This window comes from Magallana gigas, chromosome 6, assembly GCF_963853765.1.
Source record: "Magallana gigas chromosome 6, xbMagGiga1.1, whole genome shotgun sequence".
NCBI lineage: Eukaryota > Metazoa > Mollusca > Bivalvia > Ostreida > Ostreidae > Magallana > Magallana gigas.
In genome coordinates this window covers 49,677,042-49,697,140 of record NC_088858.1, presented here as the reverse complement: position 1 = coordinate 49,697,140, position 20,099 = coordinate 49,677,042, and the positions used below count along the sequence as shown (strand labels likewise).

General features: G+C 33.5%; 2 protein-coding genes across 2 annotated transcripts; one reads left to right on the top strand and one right to left on the bottom strand.

Moving 5' to 3' along the window:
• Positions 1-546: 546 nt before the first annotated feature.
• On the bottom strand, positions 547-9,415 carry LOC117688460 (uncharacterized). Its single transcript, XM_066088964.1, has 4 exons — positions 8,610-9,415; positions 4,782-4,889; positions 4,308-4,543; positions 547-3,862 (listed from the first exon to the last, which is right to left on the bottom strand). The coding sequence occupies exons 1-4, from the start codon at positions 8,849-8,851 to the stop codon at positions 822-824; spliced, it is 3,627 nt and encodes a 1,208-aa protein (XP_065945036.1). The 5' UTR covers positions 8,852-9,415; the 3' UTR covers positions 547-821.
• Positions 9,416-11,326: 1,911 nt separating this feature from the next.
• LOC105342397 (ubiquitin-40S ribosomal protein S27a) lies at positions 11,327-14,736 on the top strand (the record flags this gene model as incomplete). Its single annotated transcript, NM_001305352.1, is given in 4 exon segments — positions 11,327-11,377; positions 11,927-11,981; positions 12,881-13,098; positions 14,570-14,736. Coding segments are annotated over 4 exon segments (471 nt in total). The 5' UTR covers positions 11,327-11,329.
• Positions 14,737-20,099: the final 5,363 nt, after the last annotated feature.

Here is a 20,099-nt window from a genome sequence, read left to right as displayed (position 1 = left end):
TGACTACCACTGGACCAATGGATTATTAGTCTGTTTGGGTACGAATTCACTTGACTCTGTATAAAGAAAAGACTTCCAGGCAACACACATTTTTCTCTGATTGACAACACTGAGCATGTCCGAGGTTTTGTTATGTTTACATTTTTTTGTTACCAGAAAACCATAAATTTCCTTCTTTGAATATGTCTTGTTTCATATCCAATAAATGTACGGTGTACCAGACAAGTATACTCTATGTATACAGACCTTTTAAAGAATTTAATCAAAAACATTATAAAATAATAGAGTTTGGTATACATTATCTTTTATTGATAGCAAAAAATCATCACTTAATTAAATATAAATAAGCAAAAAAAAAAAAAAAAAAAAATACAGTTAAATGTTAAAATTGTAAATTCGGACATTAAGATTATTTTATTCATCATATTTTGTCATAAATATAAATTGAAAGTTAATGTGGAAGAAAAATTGTGTTACATAGATAATGGTAACTTAAAAACAGTAGATATCATTATGGTTATTTTAAAAAAATCACAAAATCATAAATTATATACAACTGCATAAAGTTACAAAGTCAAACATGCATGTAATTCATTCATCTAGTATCAAGGGCCCTTAATGGGGGGGGGGGGGTATACCAGGCACATTAAAAACAATAATATATTTATCATTTTCATCCTTATAACAAAATAGTAATGAAATACACAGACAGAATGTCCAGATCAAATTACAATTTTTCTAAACTGACTAAGAAATGATTCATAGATGAAATATATGACTGTCAAAATAGTAAGAATAGATCATCAAAACTGCATCAGAAGTCAATATGAGTTGGATAAATTTGTGTGGTCATTTTTTTTACATTTAGTACAGTACCATTTCGAATTCACTTCTTCAAACACCTTCTTTGGAATTGAAAGGCACGACTTGTGAAACCACTCCTTACATTCCTCACATTTCCCCATTTTTTCTTCCCTATTGTCTGGTAATCTGCAAATGCAGAAAAGTGGAATCTTAAAGGACTTTGTCACCCTTTTCTGCATATTCCTTTCTTCTGATGGAAAAGGGCACATCTGGTTTTCTGCCAAACATGAGAGCAAATGACTTCTCATACTTTTCTGGGTGTAAGTTTTCATTGATGGGTCATTTCCAAAACAAAGATCTGTTGCATATGCAATTGAAAATAATCCACAATCATATCCTCCTTTTTGTCGCTTGCAATTGATGACATTTATACCCATGGTCTGCTCTTGGATCATCATAATGCATGCAGCTTGCATTTTAACGTCCATGGAGACTGATGTATACAGGGAGTCGAAGATGTCAACACAGTTATCATTACAAAACAGGTTTGATATTGTCAACCAATGCAGGGCACCATCATGTAGAATTTGTATGAAATCTCCAGTTTCAATCGCAAACTGCAGTTTGCTTCCAAGAATGGTGTCCTGTAGTCCATGCATCTTTGGAAATTGTTGTGTTAGTAATTTTTGTGCTGCATTTATGTGGACATCAGTAAGCATCTCCTTAGGGTCTCCAATCATGTCTATTTCATCACTCCTACTGGTATTGGTTTTACTAAGCCTGCTTTCATTTTTTGTTTCCTTTTTGTTCAACCGTTTTTTTTCCAGCAATCTTTTTCTTGATTGGAAAACGTTTTCTTTTCCTTTCTGAAGCCTTACATTTCCCCTAACTGGAGGAGTTTTTGGTAACTTTATAGTCTTCAAGTCTTTAAGAATGTTAGTTGCTCTGCCTGTACTGCAGGTGGATGTTCTTGATTTATCTTTTTCTGTATGGGTAGTTTCTTCATTTTCATTTTTTTTAGGGGAAACATCTGGTGATAGATCTGTAAAGAGATTGTTTTGAGCATTTTCTTGACCATCGCAAAATGAATTTAAAGTATTTTGTTGTTTCATTTTTCTCTTTTTGAATGTTGTTTGAAGAGAGGGCATAGAAGACATGATTTTGAATCCTGCTGGGGAAGGCACAGGAGTTGTGCTTTTTTCTGGAGTGTTCGATTCAAAAGAAAATGGAGAAGAAGGCATTGGTGTTAATTCTCTTGGATTGTCTTGAAGTGGAGTTGGAGATAAAGATTGTAATGAGGCTAGTGAGGAAGGCCAGTCTTGAAAGGATTCACTAGTACAAGGTGAAGGCACCATGTTGTCATTACTGAGTGAAGATTCAGGTGATAATGAAGGCAGTGAACATGGGGAAGAAGGCAAGTCTTCGACGCTTTCATTGGTTTGAAGTGAGGGCACCATGTTGTTATTTTTGGACAGCAATGGTGAAGATTCAGGTGATAATGGTGGCAGCGAACATGGGGAAGAAGGCAAGTCTTCAACGCTTTCATTGGTTTGAGGTGAGGGCACCATGTTGTTATTTTTGGACGTTAATGGTGGAGATTCAGGTGATAATGGTGGCAGCGAACATGGGGAAGAAGGCAAGTCTTCAACGCTTTCACTGGTTTGAGGTGAGGGCACCATGTTGTTAATTTTGGATGGAGATGGAGCTGAGATGATTGGTGTCTCTGGTGTCACACAGGGATAAGGTTCATCAGCTTCTTCTGCTTTAAAAATGACTTTTTCCCCACTGAGCCATGCATCATACATCGTAGCAAGAGTATCCATTTTTTCATTGAACTCTTTTGTACCCAAAGTAGATGCATAATCTGCAATAGCCTTGCATAATACCATCATTTCCTTGAATTTTTGGGTTTTTGATAATGGATTTTTCTTAAATTTTTTTCGCAGATGTTGACTGCTTTCTGGTGTTTCTGTATTTGTCCTTTTGTGTCTCCTACTTGTCCATATTTTTTTCTGGTATGATAGGTGCCACCTCTCTGCAACATCATCAATATTGAATATATTTTCTCCCTGCTCTATCCTTCTGGCAAAAACATGTCTACATGGCAAAAGCATGGTCTTCTTAAGAGAACAACTGCACATTTTATTGTTCTTTGATGTGCTGAAACGGGCTTTCTCTAGTTCTGCAATTAGGATGCCTGCTGCATATGGTGTTATGTTTTTAACAATGTCATCTTTTACAACATCATCATCTCCTAGGCGGTATGCAGTTTTAAATGTATGGTTGAATTCTCTGTGAGTCATTTCGTTTACTTTTCCCCTGTGCAGTAGTAATATGCTCTTTACTGCCTCTGTTAGTGTCATATTTCTTTTCAGGATATCTTTGATTTTCTGGTTATGTGACTCCATCCTATTATTTGTTGTGTTTCCCAGATTAATATGTTGGATTGTTTTATAGAATGCCCAATGTTTTATCTGATGTGGCTTTCCCCAGTTTTTGTTGTAATAGGCCATGAAACTATCAGGGGCTGTTGCTGCCAGGTGACCTAATGCTCTTTCAAAAGCTGATTTTGATTTCGAAAACACAAGTGACTGAAAAGATTTCTTAAGATCATTTTTTTCCTCTTGTGGTTTTGATAATTTTTGAATAAATCTATCTACAGCTTGAATGACATGGAATTTACAAAGTTGAACTTCTGCCCCTGGAATAACTTTTCTGACAGCTGCGATTTCCTTCATGTCTTTGTCTAATACTACAACTTTTACTTTTTCTAATTTGTGTATTCTTGAAATCTCTGTCATGACAGCTGAGAGGGTGTGTTCTGTTTCATGGGTGATAAAAGCATACCCTACAGTTTGCCCAGTTCCATTTCCGTCTTCTACCAGAAGGGAAAATAATGGCATTCTCAGCCTGTTTGTACAGTAAGTAGAGTCAATCATTAGCACCTCAGGGAACATGGCAAATGTTTGCTTCATGTCACCAGTGACCAGAAGAAGAAACTCCAATACTCCTTCATTATTTGCTTGAACTGAAATGACAGCCTCAGGGTCATCTTCACCTACAAGTTATTAATTGATATTAATTTTTGATAGCACATGAAAATGCTTAACCAGTTTAAAATTAAAATATTTATCACTTGATTATGGTTGTGAATCTCATTCATCCATCACTACAATTTATTTTAAAGAAAACATTAAGTTGAAATATTTCAAGGAAGCAATTAACAGGCGGGGTAAATAAATCATTCTTCACTTAACTTAAAGACACTTAAGTAGCACTGTAGCAACAAATATTGACAGTTCAGAGTTGTGGCACAAATCAGGATAATTAATCCCTGAAGACTTATTTATGTTCATCTTTTCAATTTGGCTGTGTAAATTTTTTAATTATGATAGAAATTCTTGATAAGTTAAAAATGATAGACTTGTTGAGATATTACAGATAAATAAAATCATAAATTAATCAGATAAATGATATTCATTCATGTCTCATAATCTACTTACAAAGCTTCTTTAGTTCATCCATCAATAATTCTTCTTCAGTCTTGTCTCCATTTCTTTCTCTTTTTGCTTTTTGGTGTACATTGTGGAGATCTTTAAGGGTGATGACTTGGCGTTGTTGTGCTTCAATATGTTCTTTCAGGTATTTGACTTTTACACCAAGCTCAAGCATTGTTTCCACTTCTTTTTTCTTTGCTTCACTTAACCGCCGTTGTTCTGGGTAATGCTTAAATGCATTGCTGAAAAAAATATATATTTCAATGCACATTATTGTTCACATGTATATGTTATTTCATTTTAAAAAAATAAATCAAGATGTTTTATGTCACGATTTGATTTAAATTGAAAGCTTAATTTGTTAATGTGTTCTTTGACTTTTTCAGAAGTGCAATCCAAATTTGATAGATTTTCATATGATTTTATTTTTACATTGAGACCTTAATACATAAATATAAATGAAATCTTATGCATACTTACTTGCTAGTCTCATGATTGTGAGCAGTGACCAGAGTTTGAACAACAAGCTTTGTCTTCTCTTTGTTAACAGTGAGAAAAAGTCTTGCTTGGCAATCTTGTTTAAAGGAACTGGAAATTAGAAATATGAAGTATTATCAAGCTATTAAAAACTGTCAAACAATTACAATATTTATTCTGACATAAAGTATTTAGATTAATATTCAGACTTAAATCATGTTATCATTTTTCGTTTCACTCCTCATTTAATAGCATAGTGAAGTAAGCGAGTAAGGGATATGCCTCCATTTTGTGAAATCAACATATACAGTACATGTACTTCCTTTTGATAAACTTATTCAAATCAATAGAACTAACATATATGTAAAGTATAAAGGTTTCCATCAAACTAATTAAATTAACACAGTAAAATTAACCCCCAACCAATCCCACACCTACCCCCTCCCCCAAACAAAATTATCCCTCAGTTAGCTCCTCCCTCAAGGTGGGGGGGGGGGGGTCTGCTATAAAACACTTTTGCATCAGTGTCAGGACACTTAAGTTAGCCAACATAATAAAAAATGTATTAAAAACAGGAGTTGGGTAAGTAGGAATTCTGTCAAAAACCTACGATAAAAAATGCACTAGGGCAAATTAATTTGTTGAAATATCATTACTGAATTAGGTCAATCATTATTAGACACATTTTAAAATATAATATTTGTTTTCTAATCAGAGGAATGAGGTATAATGAGGAATTAGATATAATTTTATTAATCATAATAAATCTCATATTTTATTTTCTTCATATGAAACAATTTGAAAATTTTGAAAATAATCAGTTACATTATCTTTAGCAGTACATAACTATATTACACATACACTATGTACATGCATAGTATATACAGTATAATGTACATAGTATGTACATGCATAGTATATACAGTACATATGCAGTACATTATTATATTACAGTACATTATTACCTGTAGCTTACATACCTATATGCCAGTAATAAGAACATAAGTGAACACAGGTAATAACTCGGGTATGAAAATTCAAATGTTCAATGGCTAAGTGGGAATGAAGCTCATGATGTGGTTAAATTTTTATAGCAGGTGCCTTTTGATGGTCGTACCTATTTAAGATTTTAGAACAACTCAAATTGTGTAAGGGTCATGGAACTGGTTAACTATATATGACCAAACCCAATAGGACGTGCACAGTTAGTAAAAATACATGTAGTAATTCAAGCAGGTTTAAATATTGGTTCTGACCAATTTTAATGGTTCATATAACTTAGTTTGATATATAAGAATAGTTTCACAGATATAGAGCCTGATCGCCATTATCATGGATGCAAACCTGGTGTTATATCACCTTAACTTGTCGGATGAATGTGATTGTTGATATATAAAATGTATCATGCAATCTTATTCATATGCTATTGCTTCATATGAACAGTATCATATCATATCTTATGATACAATGTTGTATCATTATATTAAGCACAATATTGTATTATGTTACAATATAAAATTGTATCAGATGGTATGATACTGTATTATCTGAATCATGATATTATATGACACAATATTGTAGAATATGACACAATATTATATCATTTGATTTGATATAATATGATACAATATTGTGTAATTTTATATTATAACATTATTTCATATGATTATTGTATTAATAGAATTGTATGATATTGTATTATATTGATAAATGTTTTATCATATGATATAATATGAAATTGTACATATAATAATACATTATTGTATCATTTGATATGATTTAGTGTGTTATAACAATCAATGTGTTATTTTAATAATCATTTATTATGCTATTCATATAATATGATAAAGTACATGTTGTCTCAGAAAAGTGATGTCTCGTCTCGGTGAGCTCTCTAATTTTTGACTACATATGTTTAAAATTATCTACTGTTGTATATAAATTTGGTTTTAGAGCTTTTATAGATTAATGGTTATATTTAGAACCTAATTAACTTGCTTCCACCTCCATATATACGTAAGTGGTGCTATATCAAATAAATCATATATATTAATCTTGTTGATCAGTGGGTCAAGATTGTTTTAAATATGGACCTTCTAAAACATGGATATCTGGACAAAATATCATTGAGACTCACAGTAATCTAAGGCTTTTTAAAGAATCAAATATTAAGAAAGGATGTTAGGATTAAAGAACTGTGTGAATTTCACACGATTTTCCTAGCAGCAACCGGGATGACAAATTTGAATGACATCAACAATATTGTGAGCGCAAGTGGTGGTGAAATGTAGACCTGTGTAGCTAATGAAGTCAAATGATTAGATTGAAATGGTCATGTCTCATCCAAATAAACAGCATTACACAGATTTATGTACATTAATTTCTATGTCGGGTAGCGTTTATCGTAGTCCACACTCGCGGAGGTAAAGATAATTTTGAAGTGCATAAAGGACAGTTGCATTCAAATGAAAATAAAAAATACACAATGTACATGTATTTCTTTTAGGGACCTCTGATCAAGCACACCCTTTGTCGTGGTTATATACCTGTAGGTACTCCAGTGCAATCGGAATTTTTAGTAAGGTACATTTTCACAAGTATGAAAATAGGCATAGAAACCCCACCCCTCTCGCGCGACTAAATGTAAAAAAAAAAGTAAAAATAGAAAGAAAAGAAAACTATATATATATAAATATCAATTGAAAACTTCATATACCCCCTCCCTGATTTTAAAAAGAAAATTAAATCCAGGCACGTAGCATGGGGGGGGGGGGGGGGGGAGCCGCCCCCCCCCCCCCCCCTTTTTCTCGCATCAGCCAATTTTTTAAAAAAATTATTTAAAATTGATATAAAAATAAGAAAATTAGGAGTGAAATTGAAGTTATATACTACGTATTTGGAAATAAAACAAAATACAAAAAACAAAAAAAAAACCTGTGCGCATTTTTATCTTGTTATAAAGCAGTGAAATGATGCAACAAGAGTTTAATGGGTGGATCCAGAAATCTTTCCCAGAGTGGGGGGGGGGGTGGGAATTCTGATAGATAAATGTGTTTACTAGGCGGAGATGGGGATGTCCGAGACATATTTTCGGTAACTTTATATATATATATATATATATAATTTAAGAAGTTTGCATTTCCTTCCTGTCCCCGACCCCCCCCCCCCCCCCGACCCGCGCATGAATTTGGTTATTCTCGACATAATTTGTTCATTTAGCATTATCTACCAACTTTCATTATTTTTAACGTGTCATGACTCGACGAAAATCATTATTTTTATTTTATTTGATAAATAAATTATTTCAGGTAGGACATTCTTATCAAATACTTATTGATTTCAAACCAGTAAAAGCGCGCGTTTTTTTCGGGAGGGGGGGGGGGGGGGCATGGCTTAAAATACAGTTCTTGAGGCTTCAAGTTTTTTTAATTTTACAATTAAAAATATGTTAGTCCAATCCACACTTTGCAAAAGTTGTTCCCCTTTGCGGGGTCAACCCAAAGGTCAAAAGGGAAAAAACAACTTTTCCCTTCTTTATGCAACCAAATATTTGGGTGTCCTGTGAAGAAATCAATTAGAATTTAATTTATTCCTTTGATGTGTGGTTTGCCCCAACTTGGGGCAGTTAAAATTCACAGAGGAAACCGATTTCTAATGTAATATGACGAAGTTACAACCTTTTAAACTACAAAGGCTACTGTGAGAAATATATGGGTTTTTCCCCAAAGATGGCGGCCAAGGGACATAACTTTTGTAAAGTGTGGATTGGTCTTTTTGTCATTTTCATACCCCCTATAGTAAATAAAAATAAATTAAAAGAAACATAGTTACCTTTGATTTGGCCGTAGTCCTCTTCCAGTTTGTCTCGGTGCACCTCCATGTTTACACCTGTACAACACGTTTCTAAACTTGAATTTCTGGTCAAATGTTTTTGATTTAGATGAAAGTTTCTTGTTGGCAGTCTCTACGGTTTTGCTGTGACTTTTTACCCAAACCGTATTTGTAGCTGTAGACCATTGTAATAATTTGTCCTGAAATTCCTGAAATGAACTGAATTCGTCCCCTTCGTTCATCCTAACATCTTAAAGTTTCCCGCTATAAATTCTAGCTATGTGCATTGAATTGATGCATGTATCAGTCTATTAAGGATGTTTTTTTAATTTCGTGTTTATCAGTAGATATTTATGCGTGGACTCCTCCTCTATTGAAAAATTGACCAATGACTAATTGTTGAATTAATTTCACTCGTCATTTCTACACAGTTGCATAGGGAGTTCCTCATGAACGACAACTGTTTCAATTCAATTAACAGGGTTCATAGATACAGCACATAATGTTTTACGCCAATTATTTAATGAGCAAGGAAGAAAGGAACGACTTGACAACAGCAAAATCTATGTCGGTAACTGATTAAGAAACTTTGAGATGAAATGAACATCAAAGACGCAATCAACTCGCCTGACAAAATTTTATATTTTAATAACTTTAATGTGATTATTAAAAGTTGTTACGAAAAAGTCATAACATTTATCAATTTAAATTTGTATATATAACAGCTTATGCTAACTGTTATAGATATTAAAGTTTGAATATATTGTTTTCAAACATTTACATGTTGCCCGGGTTCTTTGCGCCCATTAATGTACACAAGACAGTACCATAAACTGCATCGTCGGATACCCACGGGTGATCGCGTCTTTTACTTATCGATAAGTAAAAGACGCAATCACCCGTGGGTATCCGACGATGCATAAACTGTGGGAGCTTTGCAATTTAGTACATACGTTTTGGTTGTATTTAAAAGCATTTCCGTTCTTGCAAGGCGTTCAAACTTGATAATTTAAATCGTACGGTACTAAGGTACAAATGGGAATCATTTATCACATATCAACGCTTCGTACAACAGACATCATTTTCTACATTGTATTTGATCACCTCATAATATTCGAAGAATGATTCCATGTAACTTATATTTTGTATAATTTAAATAATTTAATCAGCAATTCTACGATCAAATATTAAATAGTCATTGATCTCTTGAAATGTATTGGATAATACATTACAAACTCGATTTGTAATGTAATTATAGACGGATACTTGAATATATAATGTACATGTATATGTTTTTAAAAAGCACAGCCATTAGTGCATGCCATTTTATAAAAGTTATGAACTGAACTATAAGAACTGTGTTTCAATCAATGGTTTACCCCTTATTTTGGCCGATGTGTGTTGAAAAGGTCATCTTGTCAAATACAAATATTTGTGTGGTTTTTTTTTTCATTTGGTCTAGATCTTTTATCGATCATATTTTACAGAATGATTCAGTCATTACGACAACTGTAATAATTCAATGAATAGGGTTGATAAAATACCGCACATTATGTTTAACGGTATAATATATTGAGCGTAGAAGAAAGGACGGACATGACAACCTCATAATTTATGTCAGGAACTGATTAAGAAATTGAGAGAGATGAAATGAACATCAAAGACGCAGATATCTTTAATGATCATTAATCAGATCGCTTTATCTTCGAATGTGTGTCATTTTTATGATAAAATGCATTGTGGTAGGTGTTGGGAGCAAGTACAAACATTTTGAATTTAATAAAATTTATTAATATAAAATAGTAATTCTACTGTCAGCCACGCGCTAATTTTGCCCCCCCCCCTCCCTTCCCATTTTAAAAAAATTGATGCTAAGTGTCTGAATATTGTGTTACAGTTTGATACGAGGATAAATCAATAAGATCAATATACATAACTTTAGCTTTGACGGATCATGAAAAAGTATCAATAGAGTATTCCCTATGAAAATCCATCTATATCATTTTTATATACTTCAGTTAATAATAATCATTTTTCATTATGCATCCGTGTGGCTAATTGAATTTTTTCTTCATACACTAGTTATGCTTTTAACTGAAATTGGTGCGATTTCGTCATTTAGATCCACCGATGCGTGCCGAACTTCACAGGGAATGAAACAACACATTACCTAGTATGTAACAACCTGCCGGTAAACAATAAGTGAATACACGACGGTCTTGCAAATAGTCATTTAATGAGAATGAATACACGACGGTCTTGCGAATAGCTAATGAGAGTGAATACACGACGGTCTTGCGAATAGCTGCTGAGTGATTTATATACACGACGGTCGTGCGTATAGACACTACCGTTTGGCATATATGATATCCTCTTTATTTTGAATAACGTAAAGCTATATGAATATGCTAAATGCAGAGAACTTATGCTTGATACTTATTAGTTAGGTATAATCTATTAGACTATATTTATTTTGTCAGAATAGGTAGAAATTATCTTGTGAGGCCAAATGACAATGTTTATTTCTGGTCGCATAATTTCTTACTATGGCTATGATGACATAATTAGGACACCTTATGAGATCAATGATTCAAAACTTGTTAATTAAACTGAGCCATAGTGTAACTTAATGATTTTTAATACTATATTGATAACTTATGTTGAATAAGTTTCCTATACAAACAAATTTTGTTTCTTTGCAGCGTTGCATGAGCTAAACCATGCAGATCTTTGTTAAGACCCTCACGGGTAAAACAATTACCCTAGAGGTAGGTGAATTCTTCTGTTTATGCTAACTGTAAATGTGTGTGATGATGATGTGTGTTATGAGTTCATAAGGACTTTAAAGCAATATGAGCTGTATTTTGTAGAATTTTATTTTGCTGCTAAAACCTGCTAGTATGATAAGTCTGCATATAACTTAAACTTTTATGATAAATAAGATTTGAAATCATCATTTATTTTTGTCAAAGGAAATATTTCTCTTCAAAGGAATATATAGCAAATCAATTTTTGTACAGGACGACAATTATTCAATTTTGCTCCAAATAAGGCTTCTTAACGGCCTTTTCCACAAAAATATGGCTAACAGAAATTTAAAAACCATGATATTTTTGTCATTTTAGTACAAAAGAACATTTTAGTAAAAAAAAAAAAAAATTCAACATGAAAAATGCAGCTCATATTGCTTTAAACAAATAAAATCCAAAAAATTATAGAGTAGAACAAACAATTGATTGGCATTTGTAACTTTCAAGAAAATTACTTCTGTAACTCCATTATTATATTGAATTCATTGTGGTTAATTTTTTCAATAGGTTGAGCCTAGTGATACTATCGAAAATGTTAAAGCCAAGATTCAGGACAAAGAAGGTACATCATTTTAAGATCAAGGCATACAGAGCTTTGAATTTGTTGCAAAAATCTTTTGAAAAACAAAAATGACATTTAATATTTTGTATGTCAAATGGTTTCAAATGTAAGCATTTTGTGCAGACGAAAAGTTTTGAAAACTATACCGTATATCAGGTTTTTTCCGCGTGTATCCAATTTCCGCTTTGTTCGCGATGATTTCCAAATCGCGGAAAATATATTAGCGTAAATTTGATACAAAGTGTTGTTCTTATAATATAGTTCTCTCTTTCCTTATAAAGTAAACAGGTATGTAAAAGTACAATGAACTGTGTTAAGTAAGTTTAGAGTAGAAATTGCGGGATCGGAAGCAAGCGCAAGATAATAGGTACATTGTGTATGTAAGCCTCATAGTTATTTAATAATCCATTGACAAGCTAATTAAAACGGTCACTTTTCTTGCGTAAACCAATGTCTAGTTATACCTGAGGTACTGGTATATGTAACGGTACATGATATTTATCTATGACTGTTTGCGTCTCTGAACATAATTATCGGTAATTATTTGCAATTAAGGAAATCGTGTAAATGGTTTGTACGAATTTTTTATTAAAAAGAGCGGCAATTTAGATACTTTTACCCTCTAACTTCACAGGGTTAAACACTCTTGAATTATATTTTCACTATGACTTTGAAATAGTGAAAATTTGATTCGCGTAAATTTTATATACCGTTCTAGGTTCTAAATCGCGGAAAAAACGTGACGCGGAAAAAACCTGATATACGGTATTTGCCAGTTCAGTTTGACATGCTATTTAATGTCTCTTTCTTAGCAAGCTGACTTCTCTTTTGTGGTTTAATGAGTAAGTTTTTCAAATTCCATGCACATTTTCCAACAAGTTGCTCTTTTTCCTTTCCAGGTATTCCCCCTGACCAACAGAGGCTGATTTTTGCCGGTAAACAGTTGGAGGATGGCCGTACTCTCTCTGACTACAACATCCAGAAGGAGTCCACCCTTCACTTGGTCCTCCGTCTGAGAGGAGGTGCCAAGAAAAGGAAGAAGAAGAATTACACCACACCCAAGAAGAACAAACACAAGAAGAAGAAGGTCAAGCTTGCAGTTCTCAAATACTACAAGGTATAACCAATGTCTAGCTACGAAGGCCTTATATTCTCAGTGGTGTTATTTTCTTCTTCTGTCCAACTCTATTCAATTTCCACTTTCATAAAAACTTGACAAGATTAAGAAAGTAGTCATTTTTGTCCAGTGTTTGTATAATTTGTAAGTTATTGAATGAGTAGATGATAGGATACTCTTCCTTTGACAGACTGTATGATACATGCCTGTGCAGGTTTTCGGTAACACTAAGTTGATGATCAGATCTTGCAGTGATGACAAAATTAGGACACCTTATGAAATCCATGATTCCAAACTTGTTACTAAACTGAGCCAGACTGATCATCATATAGCATTTCTGGATTTTGATACCCCTTCTTTATAAAATTGAGTGATTAAAGTGGGATTAAAATTTATATATTGAATCATTGATGAACATACCAGATATGCTAATTGTGGTTTACACATTGTAGTTTTCTTATTCTAAGAGTTGAATGTCCAGTGCATTTCATGTGTATTGGCAAACTACTTGGCATGTTCTTTGTAATTTTATTATTTGTACAATTAGACTTTAAAGCGGCATGGTCTCAATTTTGGTCAAAACTAATTTTACATTTTTCTTGCTTACAATGCTTTAGTAATGCATTTCTAATGATCAGCCAAAATTTGAGTGTCAGACATAGAGTTTTAAGCAAGATACACAATTCTTTGTTATGTACACAAGGCCCATGTCATGTTTTTCTTTACATTTCTTTGTCAAGCAGGGCTGCATTAAAGATCGTAGCAGCTAGCCTAGCCTCTAGGTCGTAGATATCTAGGTCTATTGAACGGACCGCTAGGTTAGCCGCAAGGTCCCAGATTTGAAGTTAGAAATATTCAACTACAGACTAATTACATCGACATAATTTGTTAATTTCAAGCGGAATAAAATTCATTGTTACTTATAGAATAAACAAAACATCACTAAATAAATAGATTTCATGTTTGTTACTATGTGGTAACTAAGTTAGCCTTTTTAAATTTGATGCTTAGCATAAGATATTTAGGTTACGAATATCTACGTAGCCGCTAGGCTATCATACTGTTCAACTACTGTGTCTACGTAGTCCTACGTAGCAGCTACAATCTTGAATGCATCACTAATCCTTTATCTGCTAATTCCTATTGCACATAAATAAACAGTGCCTAGTGCTTGTCACATTCATTTTAGGTCTAAACCTTGAATTTTCTTTTTAACATTCAAACACACAAAGAATTGTGAGGTCTTTACCTTGATTATAACATTAATTGGTGACTGACTCAGATTTTGGTTGACTATTAAAAATTCCTAACATAGGAATAAGTAAACATAAAAAAATTTCTTTATTTGATTGTCATCCATGATTAAAGATTCTTCTTCAATTAATTAAAGAACTTTGACAATAGTTATATTGTTTGTAATGTCCCAATCATACATGTTACACTACTACATGTATACAACGTGTTTTTGTAGGTGGATGAGAATGGCAAGATCACCCGTCTGAGGAGGGAGTGCCCCAACGAGGAGTGTGGAGCCGGAGTCTTCATGGCCTCCCACTTTGACAGACAATACTGTGGAAAGTGCTGTCTGACCTATGTATTCAATAAACCAGAAGAGAAATAAACTCAACTAGGCACAACCTCTTTCAGTTTTGTGTTGAATTAAACAATACTAATGTCATTCAAGTCAAAGATATCTGATGGATTTTCTTCAAATATATTTTAAAAAGATATATAAGAACATTCTCTCAGACTGTACTGGTACTGTACCAGTTATCGGCTAAGACCAGTTATCGGCTAAACTGAGAGTTCGGGTTTATAGCACGCGACAATCCAAGATTTTTATGGCTTACGGCCATCTAGTTGCCGGATGATCTTTACGGCAAAGAGTTCAGTTATCTGAACATGCGCGACAAAAAATAGTTCTATTCGAATGTTGCAAAGTTAACTGTTGTTCATAATAAATATCTTTAAGCAAGATTATATTTTCCATATGTTATTATCACTTATGTTATTGTAACCAATATGATTTGACTTTATTTATATAAACTCGAAATCTAACGCGAATGAATATTAACTGCAGTGTTTTCCCTAGGCCGGTTTTGCATAGAGATATAGGCCCCCGCCATGCATCACACAGTGCCGGCATGCTTTCCGCTATGCATACTTACATGTATTATAAGCAAAAAATCTTTTCCCAATTATTTCAGATCCTAACAGTGATAAGTAAATGTAATGTTGTCGTTATTTCGTTCAATCTTCATAAAAACGTTTGCACCCGTAGAGAGCGTCGCTAACTTCGATCGACATCGATCTCAGCAAGGGGGAAAGTGTTTAACGCTTAAAGAACTGAACTTATGATTGAGATATATTGAAACTGGGATTATAATTAAACGGTAATAAATGCATAAATAGAGTGGCATTTACTACTTGTTATAATATAATGTGCCTTCTTCGACACCTCCGCCATTATCGAATGTATGGGATTTTCCAAGATCTAAAAATAGCACAATGTTCCCTCGATGGAGTTACCTTGGTTGTGCTATGATTGAACTGTTTATTTGTCGTAAAAATATTGGAAACTTGAGACCAAATGTACTTAAATAAGAAAACAATATACAGTTAAGCTTGATTGCAAGTCATATACGGAAGCGATGTCACATTACTATAACATAGAGACATCGTATAGTATTCCTCTGAAAATGACTGTGTACACTTGTCATGTGAAGAGAGAATGACTGCAAAGTTATAGTGCAGTAATTTATTTTAATTAAATTTGGTGTCAAAACAAGTTTGCTGTAATTGCTTAGTTCTGCCTTTTTCTTGCCCCCCCCCCCCCCATCTCTGTACAAAGGGAAACAAATAAAATAGAATTAGAAGGTTTTAGAACTGCCTTGTGAATCTATATTTCTTATAAAAGCTTGTGAAGGTCAGCCTCTTAAAAAAGTAGAAAAAATTCAGAAAAATATGAATAAATATACATTTATTAAATACAAATAAAATGGAATAATACTTGTTGGTGTAGATTTCATGAGAATTCATTAATTATAGTACATAACATACAGTACATTTCATCATTTGGTTATATTATTTTTACGCGCAATGATTTCGCGCTGGCTGTGGCGCTGTTACGTCGCACCGTGCACGAACTCTCGCGCAAGTTCATAGTGCGTAGGAATACGAGGTATACTGATATTTGAAAGCATGTTGCTTTTAAGTGTTTTTGTGTTCTATATAGTTTAATGAATTTACAGTTAATGTACTTCAGTCGTTGGCTAAAAGAAAGAAACAAATTGTCTCATATTGGAGTTTGAGTCTGACATCATCATTATTATTTTATGCAGTCTATGCTTTTCCTAAAAGCAATGGTGGTTTCAACCAATAGATAAAAGAGGCGTCTAGATTTCAATCCTGTCTGTTTCGATCACTAAGGTTCGACCAATCAACAAATGGGGCATGTTGATATGGGTCCTGTTAGTTTCTATAGATCTATGAATTACATGTAGCTAGTTACTTTCTATAGAGCTATAAATAAACTAAAGTTTCCGTAAGAAATAGAGGGAATCATATTCGATCCATGTAAATATAGACATATCAAACCCGTAAGCCATTATGGCCCTTCAGGCCTTTGATTTAATTCAGTCGTCTTTTTCGAATAAGAAAAGTAAGTTTGCTTGAAAACTTTCTTGAATATGTTTTTTACATGAGCTTAAACGATCATTGTTTACCGCTGATTTTACATCTTTGCACTTTCAGCAGTGGGGGAAGTGGTGTAATAAGTTAAAAATAGAATATTACCTCTTTGTGATACGTTATTATATCCCTTCTTTGATTTGACATATAAAATCAATACATTTAACATGTATAAACAAAGGAATTCACAAATTTCCGAGAAATTCGTAGCGCAATTGAACGCCTGATTGCACAATTATGTATTGAATAGGTTACGATTTGGTGTATTACCGTACGATAATAAACGAATTATTTTATGAGTTTTGTTTATAATGTATCATGACCCCGAATACTTTAGTCTGACCTCACAAGGGGCATAATTCAAACTACATGTAGCAGAGTATAAAATCAACATGAACACGGATTTTTACTATGTAATTATCACGAAGCCGATAACTGGTACAGTAAATCGTAAATTCTCGGCAAATTCGGGGCGCGCTTAAAAGCACAAAACAAGATGTTTTGGGTTCTAATTAATGATATAAACTAACAGATTGATAAATAAGGAGTTCACTTTTTAAAGTATGTCAAGTTTTATCCAAAAATATCAAGATATAAGGAATTACGAAAAGAAAACGTTAAATTTTAGCCGATAACTGGTACAGTGCCAGTATGGCTTGCATTTTAATTTATACAGAAAACTTGATAATTTCTTTGATACGGTACTCATAGATGGCATGGTAAATAAATATTTGACTGACCAGAATACCTATTTCCACAATAAATTTAAAAGCAAAATATTCTTTGAGCTTTAAGAGAAGAAAATTTGAGCATGAAAAAAAAAATGAGGATTTCTGGTGTTTATAAACTAGTGCATGTAATTGGTTTTGAAAAGGGAGTTTGTATTATTCTGAAATCAGAGATTCAGTGAATGAGAGTTTATCATCCCTTTAATCATTAGGGCATCTTCTAATGTAGCAATTACAGCCGAAAGTAAGGAACCATTATATATTTGTTGGTGTTGGATACTAGTAACGGACCAACCTTGATTTATGGGATTTTCTTTGTATTGCAATCTGTTTAGCAGGAGCTGTATATGGCAATCACTGAGCCAGTTAAAGCTAGGAACGGGACTTAAACACACCATTTGGCACGTGGGTTAACGCAACAGTACATCTAGGGCGCCCCAGAAAATTGAACTTTCTCAATTTAAAATTGTGTAGTAAAATAACCGAAAATATGCCCCACCGGCAAACTCAAATATCCATCGGACCACTCATCCAACCCAATCCCCCTTGAAAAAAAATTCTGGATCCGCGCATGTAGAGTGTTATGTCGGCATGTTGTGTCTGACAGCGCATTGTGTGAGGTTGCTTTCTGAAGCATTGACGCATAGTTGTGTTGCATCTTCCCAGGTCAGGGATTCCTGTTCCACTCCGCTACCCACAGACTCTTCAGTAGCAAAACGAGTCAGAAACGTTGACTTGGGAAGGAGAGTTGTGTTTGTGTGTTCCCGTCTTCACAAATCCAGTGTCAATTAAAAAAAATATTTACGTAAAATTAAGCATGTACATGTATTTAAACCCGATCACAATTGCTCCAAAATTAAACTACTATGTTCCTGTTGAAGAAAGGAACGAACATAAAACGGCGACGAATATTTTTTGTACACTTACAGAGTGTCTTTCGTCGAGCTTTTTTGGAATTCTGACCACTGATCATGAGCGCAGCAATACAGAGCATAGTTAAACAGTTCACAAGAACGTTTATGAGGAAAATACAAGTTATATATCTTACAATGAAAATGAAAGTATGTGAATCAAACCAACGACCAACCGATAATTTGAGATTCGTTATTTTAAAATAATCTAAATTATCAAAGGATATAATTATTTGCAAACGTTAAAATGCGTTACAACGCGAACGTTATACGCGTTTATTTGCGATTTTTTTCAGCTAGTAGGTGATGAGCTCAATTGGCTTTTGTATAATTCAAACGAGAAATTTTTTTTCGTATGCTGAGACATAAGTTTAAAGGGGCATGGTCACAATTTTGGTCAAAAATTATTTTTTCGATTTTAATGTTTACAATGCTTCAGTAAGGCATTTTAAATAGGCAACCAAAATTTGAGTGTAATTTGATGAGCCATAAGCGAGTTACAGAGCTTACAAGTCTTCGCTATGTAAACAAAACGTTTGTTTACATTTTGAATATTAAAGTGAAAATTCCAGTTTTAGACCTAAAATGAACGCGTGTTAATCGTTAGGAACTGTTTTTTTATGCTTAAAATGAATAATAAGACAGACAAACCAGCTTTAAACAGATTTTTTACTGGTACATGTATATTGAACCTATGTAAACAAAAACAGGGCACGAGCCTTGTTTACATGACGAAGAATTGTAAGCCCTGTATTTTGCTTAAAACTCAACGACTGGCACCCAAATTTCATTTGATCATTAGATATGCATTCCTAAAGCATTACAAATAGTAAAAACAGAAAAATAAAATTTGACCAAAATCGTGACCATGTCCCTTTAATATTTACAGGAAACCCGTAGAGCTTATTACTGTTGCAAACTTTTTTTGCGATTTAATGCGTAACATTCGGGATTAAACGAGTCAATCTGTCAATTTTTCCGATTTTTTAAAATTTATTTGCGGTAAACGCCTCTCTTTTGCGAATGAATGCGAAAGTTTCGCCTATAATAGCGACACTTTGCGATTAATAACGAAACTTTTTATTTTGTACATGAAACGGCGAAGAGTTGTCTATGTGCTATGATATTATACAAATAGTGCTTGTTATGGAGGGTCATATGAACAGTTGAAATTGACACCCCGAGGAAACTATTGTCAACCGACGCGAAGCGGAGGTTGACAATGGTTTTCGAGGGGTGTCAATTTCAACTGTTATCCTACCAAACAGGCACTATTTATTTTATTATACTGAATGTCTTAATTTTAGTAATTTTTTACTGCTTTTATATAGAAATGACGTGAACTCTACGGCGAACCGTACGCGCATGTAACAATTCGTTGTGTTACCCATTGCCAAGTGTGTTGCTAACGCTGCATGAGGGTAATAGAACGGATTATCAACTACGTCTAAACCAATCAGATTTCGGTATTTTTCATGAAAGTATAATGATAAAAATGCTTTGAATAAGCACAAATGATAAATTAAGTCGCTGGTTCAGTTCACTTATTTGTGTCTTTCCTTTGACAGTATATAAATGATAGATAGTTTAATAACTATTTATATTTTAAAGCTTGTATTACTCACATTATTGATATGTATGTACATGTATGTACACGCGCATCCAGATATAA

Coding starts and splice junctions, on each gene's coding strand:
- LOC117688460 (XM_066088964.1), bottom strand. CDS start 8,851: ATGAACGAAGGGGACGAATTCAGTTCATTTCAGGAATTTCAGGACAAA. Junction 4,890..8,609: donor GGACTACGGCCAAATCAAAG/GTAACTATGTTT, acceptor TCTAATTTCCAG/TTCCTTTAAACAAGATTGCC. Junction 3,863..4,307: donor GGATGAACTAAAGAAGCTTT/GTAAGTAGATTA, acceptor AATAACTTGTAG/GTGAAGATGACCCTGAGGCT.